The sequence below is a fragment of the Peromyscus leucopus genome, chromosome 11 (assembly GCF_004664715.2).
Source record: "Peromyscus leucopus breed LL Stock chromosome 11, UCI_PerLeu_2.1, whole genome shotgun sequence".
Lineage (NCBI taxonomy): Eukaryota > Metazoa > Chordata > Mammalia > Rodentia > Cricetidae > Peromyscus > Peromyscus leucopus.
In genome coordinates this window covers 57,142,397-57,158,412 of record NC_051072.1, presented here as the reverse complement: position 1 = coordinate 57,158,412, position 16,016 = coordinate 57,142,397, and the positions used below count along the sequence as shown (strand labels likewise).

General features: G+C 40.2%; 1 protein-coding gene across 4 annotated transcripts in view; it reads left to right on the top strand.

Moving 5' to 3' along the window:
- The window catches only part of Ssbp2 (single stranded DNA binding protein 2), a 264,312-nt gene that overhangs the window by 101,135 nt on the left and 147,161 nt on the right, over positions 1-16,016 (top strand). For all 4 annotated transcript variants that reach the window (XM_028891032.2, XM_028891030.2, XM_028891033.2 and 1 more), the window contains exon 4: positions 9,081-9,165. In XM_028891032.2, the coding sequence (XP_028746865.1) occupies positions 9,081-9,165 (85 nt within the window). The remainder of the gene's footprint in view (positions 1-9,080; positions 9,166-16,016) is intronic.

Sequence of the window (16,016 nt, the reverse complement as noted above, 5' to 3'; positions counted from 1 at the left end):
CTTGGGGAGGCCTTGGGGAGGCGAGGAGTTTACATTTGAGAGGGAAGCACATGGTCTGAGCCTTCAGTCTCTCTTTTCACTGATCTCCCCATCACTTGCTGTTCGTCCTGTTTGTCCCACAGCAGAACACGGCATACCCAGCCTGTCTGTTACCTTCCTCTAGAGCAAATACCCCTGGAAGATTTATTTCCTGTTTGTACTCATGAGTCATGTTCCCACTTCTTCCATTCATTTTAAAAATAAAAATTCCCAGAAACTTCTTTCTTCTGAGGTAAGTATCTTTTTAAACACATAGAATTTGAAAACACAGGCTTAAAAAAAAAGCTGCCATTTGATGGCTTAATTAAAAAACTATGCATTTTAATTTAATAACAAAAATATAAACTACCTTTTAAAATAACTTTAGGTCTATAAATTTGTAATCTTAATATATAATTGACTAATAAGATTATCATAAGAACTTAGTTTATTTCACCTGGCAGCTGGAAATCAAATCTTGCAGTATGCTAGCACTCCAGTGATTTCAGAATTTAATGAATGACATCAGATACAGCTAAAAATAGCCAAATACTTGCATGAAAACAGTAGCATTAGAATTCTTGAGCTGGCTGGCTAGAAAGGGTTGTTAATGATTGGCTGACTGGCCCTTACCACTCTTGGTGTGCCTTCCTGGATAGTCAGTGAGTCACAACTACTTAGTCAAATTCATTTGAACTAATAAGCATCATGCAAGACAACCTGGGTAACACCTGGGACAGAAACAGGGGTGTGATGAGTGTGTAAATAGAAGAAACATGCCAGTGAGATAGAACAACAGAGTTCATTATACCATAGAGGAAAAACAGGCGTTCTCTGGGAGAAAAGGAATGGGTAGAACAAGGAAAATTCACTGGAGAGAAAAAGTACAAATAAAAACTAAATGATCTTCCATGAAACACAAAGAATTGGAGAGAAACGGGAGACAGATTTTATTCATTTAATGTAAACTTCTTCCTTATCGGATTAGCTCTAAGAGACTGTTAGAATAATTTGCTTTTAGTACTTTAAACATCTTAAAGTACTTTTGCATATGTCATCATTTTGAATCCTCATAAACCCTATGAAATAGATAATTTTCTTCATCTCTACCAGAAGTGGAGTAACGTACCTCTTGCTTCAAGTCAGGGGAACTAGAACTGGAGCATCTTGATTTCTAATCAGAGTTCATTTCAGTAAAGGTTAAGGATTCTACTTTAAAACTGTTTGTTCGTTATTTTTAACTATGTGCATGTGGCCATGTGTCTGTGGATGCGGGTGCTTGTGGAAGGCAGAGGTGGCCATGTGTCTGTGGATGCGGGTGCTTGTGGAAGGCAGAGGTGGCCATGTGTCTGTGGATGCGGGTGCTTGTGGAAGGCAGAGGTGGCCATGTGTCTGTGGATGCGGGTGCTTGTGGAAGGCAGAGGTGGCCGTGTGTCTGTGGATGCGGTGCTTGGGGAAGGCAGAGGTGGCCATGTGTCTGTGGATGCGGGTGCTTGGGGAAGGCAGAGGTGGCCATGTGTCTGTGGATGCGGGTGCTTGGGGAAGGCAGAGGTGGCCATGTGTCTGTGGATGCGGGTGCTTGGGGAAGGCAGAGGTGGCCGTGTGTCTGTGGATGCGGGTGCTTGGGGAAGGCAGAGGTGGCCATGTGTCTGTGGATGCGGGTGCTTGTGGAAGGCAGAGGTGGCCATGTGTCTGTGGATGCGGGTGCTTGGGGAAGGCAGAGGTGTTGGTTGGGTTCCTCTGGAGCTTCGGTAGCGTCAGTTGTGATCTGGCTGCTGTGGCTGCACTTGGGTCGTCAGCAGCAGCAGCAGCAGCAGCAGCAGCAGCAGCAGCATGTGTTCCTAACTGCAAAGCCATCTCTTCAGCCCCAGGCTAATAATTCATCTTTTTAATTGAAGTTTGTTTCACACAACATATTCTTATCATGGTTTCTCTCCTCGAACTCCTCCTGGGTCCTCCTCACCCACCCAGCTTCACGCCCCTTCTTTCTTTATCTAGCAAACAAGCAAACAAACAAACAAGACCTAAACAATTCAGACCTTTTTAAAAGAAAGAAAAAAACCTGTAAGAAACATGCGCACAAATACCCATAAAAACACAAAATCAGAAACCATAATTAGTACACAACACAATGGTGGGACACGTCTCAAACAAAGCAGAGGGAGACAAAAGGGACTTTGTCTAACAGAATACCATTTAGTTCAGTTGTGTGGCCATCTCCTGCTGCGTGTGTATGGGGCCTACCCTCAAGTGTAGTTAATATACCCAACTAGATACCACTGGAGAAATCTAGTTTTTCCTTTGCAAACGTTCTCAGTTGGAGAGAGAGCCTTGGTTAGGAGGAGCCCTGTTCTCTTACACTCAGTGCTGGGAACCGGGCTGGCTGGAGTTCATATGTGCATCAGTTTGGTTGTGTCTGAGAAGACTTTTCTTGGAATCACCTGTATCCTCTCTGGCCCCTCATTTCCAGCTTTATTTCAGTTTGGGTTTTCTTTAGGGATCCTGTCTCTGACTTGGTGTTTGGAACTGTTTTCATGATTTTGTTCCATTGTTTTTTCAGACTTCATTGAGGGATTTATTCGTATAGTCGTTGTTAAGGTCTTTGCACACGTTCCTACCTGCTGGTTTGCAGTCCTAGTCTTATCCTTCAGCTGCTCTTCGTTGCTCAGGCCTACAGTAGCAGGGTCCTGGGGGAAGACTGTTGTCCTAGCTTTTCATGTTGTGTTTCCTGATGGAGTCTAGGCAGTGATGGTTGAGACTGTTCTAGGTATTGATGTCTGGGCTTGGCTTGGTTGGGCGCGTATGCTCTTCCCCTCGGTTGCTGCTGCCCTCTCCGAATCTTAGAGAAGAGTGGTGGCTGTGGATTCCCTGGTAGAGAGTGCTTCTGCAGGTCAGTGGGTGTCATAGAGGAATAGAGGTGGGCTAGGAAAAAAAGTCTCAGAGGGGCTGTGGGAAAGAACTAAGGGGATCTTGTCCATATCAAGATGCAGGGCCCTGGGGTGTTGGGGCTGTATTGGGAGCATCAAGTATGCTGTAGTAGGACAAAGACTATGTCTGGGGTGACGGGGATTAAAGGGCTGGGGGGAGGGGGCTGTGTCTGTACCAAGTGTTGGAGGAGTCTCTAGTAAATGGAGTGGAGGTTGATGGGGGGCACCTGTAAGCAGGCTGCTGCAGGGGTGAGGATGTTAACAGGGGTGGTTGAAATGGAGGACAGGAAGGAGAGTGCAAATCACCTACTGAGTCCCAGCCCGGTGTGGCTATTGGGGGATCCCATATAGAAAGTCGGGCAGGGGCTGCAGCGGTGGCACACACCTTTAATCTCAGCATTCAGGAGGCAGACGCAGGCCATATCTGTGAGTTCAAGGCCAGCCTGGTCTACAGAAAGAGTTGCTGAACAGCCAAGGCTACACAGAGAAACCCTGACTCCAAAAGAAAAAGGAAAGAGGGAGGGAAGGAAGGGTTTCTAGGTATCCTGGTGCTATCACAAAGGGATGGGATGGGCTAGAAGGGTGGAAGGGAGAGCTGATAGGGTCCGCAGAAAGGAGCAAAGCTGGACCTAACCAAAGGAGGGGAGTCCTCAGGGAAGGCAGCACGGCTATTCATTCTTTACCATAGGGCTGATTGTCCTTAAGACTTGAGACATGTTTCGGTATAAGTATGCCAAGATGGGAAGTTTGCATGCTATGTGCATGAAAAAGGACTTGGGGATGTTTTCTCTTAAGTTGTATCTGCATTAAGGCATCTTTGGACCACTGGCAGCTGCAGGGAAGGCGAGGGTGTGGTTACCATTGGATCCTTGGAAACAAAAGTAGAGTATGAAGATCAAAAGTAGGATAGTGATGCTTAGGGTCTTACCTGCTGTTCTTATAATAATGGATGCTGCTTACATAGCTGGATCCATGTAAACCTGTCCATAATCAGAATTAGGAGTCTTGAAACATGAGTTCTCATTGCTGTACTTGTACAGAAGCAAAATAATGTAATAATTCAAAAGTGTAAGCTCAGGTCTCTCACCAAGTAACTTTATGGTCTTAGGAAAATTATCTAATTTGTCTACGTTTAAATTAAAAATGATGATAATAATTAGGGTCAAATGCAGGATTGAGATACTTAGTATGTGGTGTTTGAATTAACAGAGACTCAATAGACGCTAACTTACCACACTTTAAAACATGAATTTATCAGTAATTCAAGAGCATTATAAGAATGTTTTAAAGCTATTAAATACTCTTTACTATTGTTAAAAGTGCATGTGTGTGGAAGTCCTAAGGTGAAGAAGAGTTCAGTATGTATATTTTATGGAAAGTATCCTTGGTCTTGTGAATAAATAGTTTCGTTCAATAGAGAGTTGTTCAACAAATGCCTGGGACAATTAGCTTACAAAGAGAAAAGAATGACTGGCTTAAAATTTTGGAGGTTGTAGCCTATGACTTACTGGCTCGTTTTCTTTCAACCTAAAGCAAGTAGCCCATCATGACTGGAGGACATGATGGAGCAACCACTTTGTCTAATGGTTTGGACACAAAAGAAAGAGTAGGATCTGGTGTCTCACTGTCCCCTTCAAGGACACAGAAGTTGGCTTTACTAGGCCCCAGGTTTTAAAGTCCTTCACCTGTGCACACACCCTGCTCTCCACAAAATAGTTCCAAGCTTGGTTTTTAAGACACAGGCCATTCCAGATCCAAACTATTACAGGAATTATGAATACCTAGCATTCATTTATATCATACTTGAACTTATAACAAAGCTTTTTTTTCCTCAAAGTTTTTCCCATATGAATTTTTGTTTATTTGTCTTTCATTTTTTTTTAATTTCTGATTTTAGAAAGTCCACCATCTAGTTACTATAATAAGGTCCTTCTTATCTTCTGGGCCACATGTAGCCTGTTTATTAAGCTTTATAGATTCCTGGCCAACATTTTGTTTCTGTGTTTCCATCACATGTTAAGCTAGTTAAGTCATTCTAGAATCATGTTTTTAGGGATAGAAGTGAAAACTGTTTTGGGGAAAACCATAAATTTGGGGATTAAGCTTGTTTTTCTTTTATTTATATAGGGCAGACTTTAATAATAAATGTAGTAAATGATACAAACCCAAAGATTTTCTTACTTGGAAGTTTTTACTTCTGTTAATACAGCTTTTGTTTTCATTTATAGAATTCACATTTTCTGCTTCTTTCTCAGTGATAAATACAGTGTGTATGTAAATCTAAAGCATTAATCATCATGATTATGTATACCAAAGATAATGCTCCTTAGTCTCCCACACCTCAGGTTACAAAGTCTGTCCCCACAGAAGTCCAGCATCTTGTGCTATTAGAGGTCTGGGAACCAAGGATCAGGTTGAGTGGTCATTGGAACAGCTTACAATAAACCCCTTCAGGAAGGACAAATTGTGTTCCAGTGAATCTTTCTCTGCGAGATAAACTCATTGTCACTGTTCAAGCCCATGGAATTTATGAATTTTAATGATTTAAGAAATACAACTTTTATATTTAGGAGATTTAGCAATTGAGCAGTTATCAGGTAAACTCATCATTGCCTTAAGATTCAGTCACCTGTGTGCAATGGATGGTATGTCTCTTTTATGGGTAATATATGACATATTTAATCTAGATAAGATTTTAAATATTGCTAGAAGAAAAAGTATCTAAAATTTTTCAATTCAAGCCGGGCGGTGGTGGCGCATGCCTTTAGTCTCAGCACTCGGGAGGCAGAGCCAGGCAGATCGCTGTGAGTTCGAGGCCAGCCTGGGCTACCAAGTGAGCTCCAGGAAAGGCGCGAAACTACGCAGAGAAACCCTGTCTTGAAAAACCAAAAACCAAAACAAAACAAAAAATTTTTCAATTCAAGAAAGGATTCAGTAGAGAATTTCTGGCTTTAATGTCCTTACTGTGGAATAAAACCATGTCCTTTGGTCTTCCTGCAGGTTTTTTTTTCTTTTTTCTTTTTTTTTTTTTTTTTTTTTGCGTGATTGCTAATATAGCCCTTTGTTCCCAAATGTTAGGTTGATAGTCACTGTGCTGTAAGACCTGTATCACTGTCGAAGCAGGATTGAGCCTTATGAGAAGATACAGTTTTGAGATGTCTTTACCACTTGTAGTTAGTAGAGCTCAACAAACAGTTATAAAGCAGAGGATGCCTTCTTAAAACATGCATATTCTAGCTCCGAAGTTTGGCCTATCTGGTTTTTACTTTTATTTTGAAGTTTCATGATATATATCTTAGATTACTATAGACTTAAATATAAAATACTCCTAATAAGAGCCGGGCAGTGGTGGCACACACCTTTAATCCCAGCACTTGGGAGGCAGAGCCAGGTGAATCTCTGTGAGTTCCAGGCCAGCCTGGTCTACAGAGCAAGATCGAGGACAGGCACCAAAACTACACAGAGAAACCCTGTCTTGAAAAAAAAAACAAAAAAAAAAAAAAACAAAAATACTCCTAATAAATACAGTTTCTAAATAAAACATCCTGTTTAATGAGAGTTCTTTGCCATACTTTCTCCTGGCTTTTCTTGGCCACCTTTGGCTGTATAATCATTGACTCCATAGAATAGAGGATGGGAATGCATGTGTTCTAATTTGCTTCTCTGTTGCTGACCAAAAGCAACTTGAGGAGGAAAAGGATTACTTGGCATACACTTTAGGTCGCCATCAGTCCATCCCAGAAGGGCCAGAGTAGGATCTCAGTAGGAACTGAGAGCATGGAGGAACGCTCCTTGCTGGCTTGCTCTCTCTGATTAGCTAAACTACCTTCTTATTCAACTCAGGACCACCCGCCTGGTAGGACCGCCTGTCCCACATCAATCATTAATTAAGAAAATACCTCTACAGACATGCCCACAGACCAATCAAAAGGAGCCAGTTCCTCCATTGAGTCTCTGTCTTCCCAGGTGACTCCAGTTTGTGTCAAGTTGACAGACTAACCAGTGTAGCTGCCCTTACCTGAGGTGCTATGAGATAGCCTAGAGACAGGCTTGCTGTCCTTATAACAATGTTGGGGGGCAGGCAAATGTTTTTAGATAGTGCATTTTTAATCCTTATTTGAGAAGACCATCTTTCTATAAAGTAAAATGTATAACATTAATTTTATATTTTATTAACTTGTTTATTATCTAAAGACTTGATCCTGTAAACTTTTGATTGCTCACTAAATTTGTTAGGGAAGAAATAGAACAGTGTTAATGTTATAAGATAAATATTTATGTGTGTTAATAAAAATCTTTAGTAGTTATTAGGACATATTCAGTGAAAACAATAATTGTGTAATCTGGTCTTTTCAATGTAATATTCCAAGCAAGGTACAATGGTGTACATGACTATAATCTCAGCACTTGGAGGTGGGGACTGAAGGGTTAGAGGTTCATCGTCATCATTGCTTACCTAGAGTCTGAGGGCAGTCTAGGTTAGATGAAATGTTATGACAAAAAATAGAGAGCAAAACAAACAAACAAATGAAAATAAAGTTACAGAGTGACTTTCGGGAGAGGTCTTAGGATACTTGTTAGCAAATGAAGGAAATTTGAGAATAAGAAGAAATACTGAGCTGCTTATCATGATGCTGTGGATTGCATTCTGTGACTGTAACTAAACCCTGCTAAACACTTTACTCTTAGAGTTTTACATTTCCTTTGGAAGATGGACATGAGTAATCATAGAATACTGTACTTCATGCACACCTTACCCATGTGGTTGTCTGGCTGTATCCCTGAACATCTATGAGTCTCATGCTTTTCATCTTGGTAGAGCTCTAGGAAAGTCACATACAGTTTTAACAGCTTTCATTCTTGTTTGAATATTGAACTTAACTTACTTTTGTCTTTATTTCCTTCTTTGTATTTCTCTTGTTGTAGGATTTTATTAAGCAGGAAAATAGATTTTCTTTTCACATATGGAAAAAGGAATAATACATAAGACACTGAAGGTGTGCCAGAGCTTAGCCTCTCAGTTTCTTTTTGAAGGCAGTCCTATTGAACTTATTATCTCCATCTCCAGGCCTCCAGTGTTTTCTTGTTGAGGAGAGAAAAGAGCCAGACTAAGTGAGGCTTCAAAGGCCGAAGGTTTCTGGGCCCTTACACAGATTACAGTTGATATGTAATGCGTCCTTACTGCACGGCAGACGTGTTTGTGCCATATGTTTTAATCTCAAAAGTCAAACCGTGTGGAAGAGGAAGTTGTTTCTGACCAGTGGAAACAAGTTCCTCTTGGTCTTTCACAGCTGGTAAGCAGCAGCAGGTGAGTCTCTGCCCTGCTCTGACTGCCATGTTCTTGACTGCTCTGGTTTGTGGATTGGAAAAGTGGAATCAAATAACTTGAAGAACTTTTGTTCAGAAGCACCCCTCTGACATCTGCTTACCATGAGTTTAACCCTTGCTCATGCTCATGTTAACTTAATACCTGGAAGGATGACCAGGGCCTATTTTTTTTTTTTTTTTTTTTTTTTTTTTTTTTTTTTTTTTTTTTTTTTTAAGGACAGCTTTTTAATTAGGACAGTAAAGGAGTTGAGATGGATTATTTTAGTTTCAAAATTATTAACCTCTTTTTGTAATTGAAGAGATTTTTTAAAGAAAAACTTGTTCAATCAGTTCAATGTGCTAGCTAGGGTAGTAGTCTATGAACTGGACAGTAAGATTGTCTTGCAAAAAAAAGGAACCACTTTTTTCTTATTAATTACAGTAGGACATCATTTATATTTCTATTCTTCATGGGAAAGTTGGCTTAAATATTATTTCAGCTGACTGTCCGTCATGTGAACAGCCAATTATGAGAATGAAGGTATTCAACAACTTATTCATGAGGGTTTGATCCTCAGGACTGAACAACAACACATTGTTTTAAAATTCTTTATCCTTTTAGGGAAATGCTTAACAGTTTGGAAAGATGTTTAGGTAAAATGCAGTTATGAATTAAGGAATTCGCCTGAATTTAAATCTTTCAGAGAAATGATACCTGTCCTAAGGAAGAAAGGGTTTGTATAGAGCTAAGTGTCTTATGTTTGTTAAATTATGATTTCTCGTCTTATCAATTAATAATTTTCTCCATGTTCCATAATTACTTTTCAGTGTGTTTTGGGATCTCTACTGTGCAGCTCCAGAGAGACGGGAAACATGTGAACACTCCAGCGAAGCGAAAGCCTTCCATGATTATGTAAGAGAACATACACTTTGAGAACAAAGTATCTTTGCCCGTGTTCTTTCTGACCAGTGCTCTTAACAACACAGTGGGCCATTTAACCTTAGAAAAAGATGTTTGGTATTTGTTGAAACTTAGTCTAGAGTGTAGGAATGACTCCTCTAAGCTATGGAAGGTTCTTATTAAGCATATATGACTTATAAAATCTTAGCATTGTGCACTCATGTATATATAATTTTTGTAATTGCAGTCTGTCTGCATTAATGTTTTGGAGGTGGGTGGGGGAAGTTGCTGGAGATAACCCAGGGCCTCACACATGCTAGGGAAACTCTCTACTGCTGGAATTTCAAATGTAGATTCATGAAACAGTATTTCTTTATTTTCAAAAGAAATCCATCTTAAGCTTTGTGTAAATGATAAGCTCTTTTGCACAGATTTAAAAAATACTGAATTAAAAGTAAAGAATACTTTTAACCAAATCTATAGAATTCAGTGCCTCAATGGAAATTTATTTGAGTCAAAGGAAACATTAGAGAAGAGACCTAAAAATTCCAAGCAAAATAAAAATGTGATTTGTTAAAAAAGATTTCTTTTAAAGAAAGGGAGCAAACCCCCTTGGCTTACGTGTACTTTAGAAATGTAAACCTAATTTTAAAAGTCAGATTATATCATGGTAAAAGTTCTTCAAGGAAAATTCGCATATAAGGTGGTCCTGTCAGGGGTCCCTGTGGAGCTGACCAAGAAGAAATGCAATTGACAGTGGGGTGGAGGAAATTCTGCCTTCCTTTTCTGACAATAGTCTCTAGTCTGGAGCCTGAAGAAATACTTGATGGCATATTCTTAACCCAACATGTTTTGGTGGCAGAGGGAAGTATCATTCTGTGCAAAAATCTTTAAAAACCAAAACTGGGTCTCAAAAGAGAAACATGCCTTGTTTTTCTTAAGGAAAAAGAAAAAAAGGTTTAGAATCAAGAGCATTGTCCTGAAAAATCATAGCCCCTAAAGTTGTGCTAGAAGAAAATGCAGACTTGAGGAGTCAGTTCTTGGGTATGTGGCAGGGCCGTGCCCTAACCGATGATAGCACATTGTACTCCTAAGCTCTGTGTGGACAGAACAGCTCCTGGGGACAAGGCCAGGGAAGGACTGCTGCTGCCACAAAGGAGAAGGAGAAACAGGCAGATGATCAGGACGCAGAGCAGTGTCTTTATCCCGACAGCTTGTTTTGCCTTTTTACACATGAGTGAGGACAGAGTGAAGCGGTGTTCCAGCCATTCGGATTCCAGGGAATCGGGATGGAGTTGGAGTCTCCATCTCTCCTGTCCCTCACACCAAGAGAGACACATGTAGGGACTCGTGGTACCATTAAGTTGTAAACCTACCCACTCATTTTAAAAACTGGATGGCACTAGAAAGAGCCAGTGCTCTATTATTAAAGGAGTTTTAATACCTCACAGTCTACAGCTTAAGAAAATAACTAGGTTTAGAGAGATGACTCAGTCACCACGTTTCTCACACACACACACACACACACACACACACACACACACACACACCGTTAAAACAAGAAACCGATTCCATAGTGTTCACCATGGAGACAGTCTGGGGAGTACTGAACTCATTTAGAGACTGATTTTTTTTAGAAACAATAGGTAGATAAAGCAGGCACCTCATATTGTCACAGCTGCTTTCATCATCTTTGTGTTCACATTGACCTGAGCATCTGTGTTTAGAACTGTTTTCTTTCTGGAAATTCATTTATTTTCTGTGACTCAATTATGTGAGCTTTAGCAAATATTTCCTGATTCTTGAATAGTGCAGTTTCTGAAGTAAACCAACATAGTTGATTTCTCACGTAGACACAGAGCTCTGAAAGACTCGGGGAAGAAGAGCAGAGAGAGGGCACGCAGAAGGATTGTGGTACCATTCTAATATGTCATGTTTCCTAGAGTCCATTATGAATCATTTCCATATGAAAATTGATGTTTCTTGCTGATTTTTCTGGTAGTTAATTATGAATTTCATTTTCTTCTGTGGATGAAGCCTTTAGAGTGACTGGATTTGTTTACTGACTTTAGAGTGAACTTACTTGTTTGTGTTAATTATCAGGTGATTAAAATCTGCCTCATTTTTTATTAGCTTTTATCTATATGATTCAAGTAAAATGACTCTTTTTAAAAAAATATATGAATGATAAAACGAAATTATAGAAGCTTAAAAAAGTAAATAATGAATACAACCCCCAAACTAAAATGTTAATTGTTTTTTCATATTTGGATCACACATCACTTTGGGTTTTGTTTACATAATTTGTATAATTTACAGATATATAGTGAATATTAATTTTATATTCAGGAGAGCTCTTTAAAACAGTTTTCCCTCCTGGTTAAAGTTTTTATTTCTCTTAAATTGGACAGTAAAAATTTTGGCAAAATGAAATATAAAATGTAAGATGAAGATACATTTTCTACAACCATATTAGATATTTAGTGTTTCCCATGAAGGATATTTTTGGTTTTTTTTTTTTTTTGCATGGGTAGGTACGTAATAAAATAAACCTATAAACTGAATGACTGTAACTTTGAATCATTATTCTAAGACAGCTTATTTTGTCATTATTGACATACAAAAAACTATAGATGAATATACCTATTTATAGCTTCCTCACAACCAATGCCATGAACTTACTCATTACCTGCAATTTTTTTTCTCTTTTTTTTCCTTCTACTGCACTGAGAGTCCTCAGTGTATGATATACTCCTGGGCCGTTTTAGGTATGAAATGCAGGATCATTGATTATGTGCTCCACGGTGCACAGTGTATCTCCAGATCTTCTTTCGCTAGAGGGCTGAAGCCTTGTTCTTTGACCGACATCGCACCGTTTCTCCTGGTGGTGCTGCTCACATTCAGAGTGGGCCTCCCACTTGGTTAAATCTCTCTAGAAATGTCTTTGCAGACATGCACAGATGTGTCACCTAGGTGACATTCTAACTCCAGCTAAGTTGACAGTCAAGATGAGCTACTCAGGTGCTTTTGTTCCTGTCTTTGTGCTTCAAAACATTATAAAAGTTCTTACTTAGAGACTGCTTATTTAGCCAAACCTAGTCATTTCAGTAGGTAAGAAACCTGATATCTGTCGAGGCTAAGGTCCTAAGGGAGTGTATAAATGCAGTGTGCCATATCCAGGAAGGCTAAGGTTTTCCAAGTTCTCATAGTGTATATTCCTAAGTATACCTGGTAAAATTTCTGCCTGCAGTGTGGAATCACTTTTAAGAATAGCAAGTAGTTTATGATAGTTGATCCAGCAGTGTGGTTAAGAGGAAAGAACTCAAGAAAGAACTTGGGACAATACTACAAGGAAGCTCTACTCATGGGTCTTGTAAAAGGAAAAGCCCTGTATTAGGATGGTACCAAAGAAATTGAAAATAAAGAGTAAAATTATAAAACAGATCACAAGCACAGACAGACAGACAGACACACACACACACACACACATAGTTAGGAGCTGAAACTTGGGACACCAGGATGAGAACTCTCAAGACCTGGAAAAAGACCATACAGAAAATGGGCTAAGCTATAAGAATGGGGTAAATTAATGAGGAAGTGCAGTTAGGTAAGAATTTAGGCCTGAGCAGAGAAATTGAAGAAAAATGCTCACATTTAAGGAAGGAATATCATTAAGACAGATGGGTGGTGGGTACAAGTCAGTGAGAAATACTAGTTAGACTGAATTATATTCTGTAATTGGTATGTCCTATAATCCAGGAAGGTTTCAGATTTGTTCCCTGTATCAAGGTGCTTCCAAATTGATCTCTGTATCTCAGGGCCTAATAAAAATTGTTCAGTGTTGATGTTATGCCTTGGGCTCCTTGATATTCAAAAGGTTGTTGAAATAAGACATGAGGTTCAAACTATATCAGTGCTGGAGTGATTTTTATAGGCCATAATTCCATTTTAGAAACCAGTCATGTATTATAGGGAGCAGGATAGATTCCAATATTGTAGGAAATGAAATAGATCTAAGTGACCTTTGGCTTGTTTCTTCAAGTTTTGAACTTGGAATAACAGGTAGAGAGATCTCTTAGTATATTAGCACTCTTTTTTTCCTGAAGTTTAGAAAGCATATATTAAACTGTCAGTTGAGTAAAGAACAGTGTAAAAATGTAAATTATGAGTCATAGCCAAAGCATAATATTAGCTCTTAGAATATATTTCTTAAGCACATAAACACACATAAAAACTAAAAATATATATCATGTCTCATTTTACTCATATTTAATAAATGGTTGAAAGCCCATTCCTTCTTGCTTTCTGTACTGATTAGAGGTTTTTTGTTTGTTTGTTTGTTTGTTTGTTTGTTTTCAGTTTGGCATAATCCAGGGTCATCTTGGAAGAGGGAACGTTACTTGAGAAAATGCCTCAAATCAGATTGCCATGTAGGCATGTTGTGGGGCATTTTCTTGATTAATGACTGATGGGGGCAGGTGGCCCACAGTGGTAGATGCCACCACTACACAGGTGTTCCTGAGTGCTGTTAGAAAGCGGGCTGCGTGAGCGTCATTCCTCCATGGCCTTTGTTCCTGTCTCTAGGTTCCTGCTTTGAGTTCCTGCCCTGAGTGCTTCAGTGGACTGATATGGGATGTGTAAGCCAAATAAACACTTTCCTCCCCAAGTTGTTTTTGGTTGTGGTCTATAGCACAGCCAGAGAGAGCAAACCGGAACACGTTGCTTTTGTTATTACTTCCCTCTGCTTGCACCTCTCCTCTTCATCCTCATTGCTTTAGAGAAGTATTTGGAGCTGTCCATGTAATAAACACAAATAAGTCAAGGAAGTAGACAAAGTTTTGGATGTCACAGACGACTTGTGTCCTCTACGCAGTAATAGATAGTTGAGTTAATGTTTGTATTGGAAATTGTGGAGTCATTTTCCATGTGTAAATAGCATCATTACCATCATTACCATTTGTAAATCATACATTTACCAAGCTCTTTCTTTTTTGCATCGGTATAGGATAATCTTTCCAGTTGAAACTTGTAAATTATAAATGTGGCTGTTTCCATCCCAGTCTACTTACCTATATACCATTACTTACCATCTCAGGTCTTTCTTTTCCATTTACTTTTGCTAAATTTTCCTCCCTTGTGGCTGGCGAGATGGCTCAGTGAGTAAAGATGATTGAAGTGCAAGCCTGGCATCCCAGGTTCAATCCCCGGAGCCTATGTAAAAATGGAAGAGAGAGTCAATCCCAGAAAATTGTCCTCCAACCCCCAGGTGTGCTCTGGGGCATGAGTGCCTCCATCATGCATGCATGTGCAAACTCTCCCACCCTCCGACTCTCTCTCTCTAATGATAATGATGATAATAGTGGATTAAAATTTTCCTCCTATAGGGTATACATACTTTTCTTTCTGTCTGGGCTTTAAATGTCATTCCCTACAGAGAATTACTTAGGTAATCAAAAACATAAGGAGGGCAGCAGATTATTGGAATCCCTCTAAGATTTTATGTTGGAAACATAGATGGCACTTTCCTGTTTGTTTGCACTCCTGCAGCTGTAATTATGTCTTTATTTGGTTGTGGGGAAGTGGAGTAGTGGGCATTAGAAGTTCTTGTCTTAGCAGGATGGAAGGTCACATACCTGGGTTCACACCAAGGTTGAGGTGGACATGCTGCCGAGTCCTGTAGACTTTGTGTTTTTGCAGACCTCCCACTGTTGCAGTGAGCTCCCTGAAGGGCTGTGCAGATGTCCTTTCACTGCCTGGGTTTTCATGAGAGTATTCATATCTTGGACTTCCTGGAAAACCACCTCTGAGAGAAACTAGGCTGCTCTGTTCTTCAAGAATATTCAGGTTTGGTTTCTTCACATCAGTGACATTTTCAGAGCAGATGTTGCTTAGGAAGCTTTTTGCCTTTTAATACCAAACAAACAAGCAAACAAACAAACCTTTCCTAATTACACAGGCAGCATCTAGATTGTTCTGGTTAAAGAAGTGCACCCCGATGGACCATCTATTGGTCTTGTACCCACTTCCATAATAAATGTGATTGCAAACCTTCTTTGATGCCTGCATGCTTGCATCCTGTTTACCACATATTACATCCCTACCATAGTTTCTCCTCCTTCCACTCCTAGTTCTCTCCTTGCCTGCCTATCCTCTCCCCCAGACCCACTCTTCCTGTTTCCCTTTAGAAAAGAACAGGCCTCCCAAAAGTATTAACTGAACACAGCATAGCAAGTCACAATAATACTAGGCACAAACCCTCGTGTCAAGACTGGACAAGGCAACCCAGTAGGAGGAAAAGGGTTCCAAGAGCAGGCAGAAGTGTCAGAGACACCCCCACTCCCACTGTTAGGAGTCCCACAAGAACACCAAGCTACATAACCATAACATATGCAGAGGACCTAGCTCAGACCCACGCAGGCTCTGGTCGTTGCTTCAGTTTCTGCGGCCCCTATGAGCCTGCTTATTTGAGTCTGCTGTCTGTGTTCTTCTGGTGTCCTCAACCCCTCCAGCTCCTCTTGCTCTTCCATGGGATTTGCAAAGCCCTGCCTTGTGATTGGCTGTCTCTGCATCTGCTCCCATCAGTTGCTGGATAAAGCCTTTCTGATGACAGTTGGGCTAGGCATTGATCCATGAGTATAGCAGAATATCATTAGGAAGCATTTCATTGACTTTTGTTTTCCAGTCGTGTGTGGGTCTGTCCTGGGTTTCTGGGCTGCCCTGCCTCTGGTTCCAGGTCCTCTAGGCAGTGTCAGGTATGGGCTCCCTCTTGTGGCATAGACCTCAAGTTAGACTAGTCATTGGTGGCCACTCCCACAAGTTATGTGCTGCCATTATCCTAGCACATCTTGCAGGCAGAACAGTTG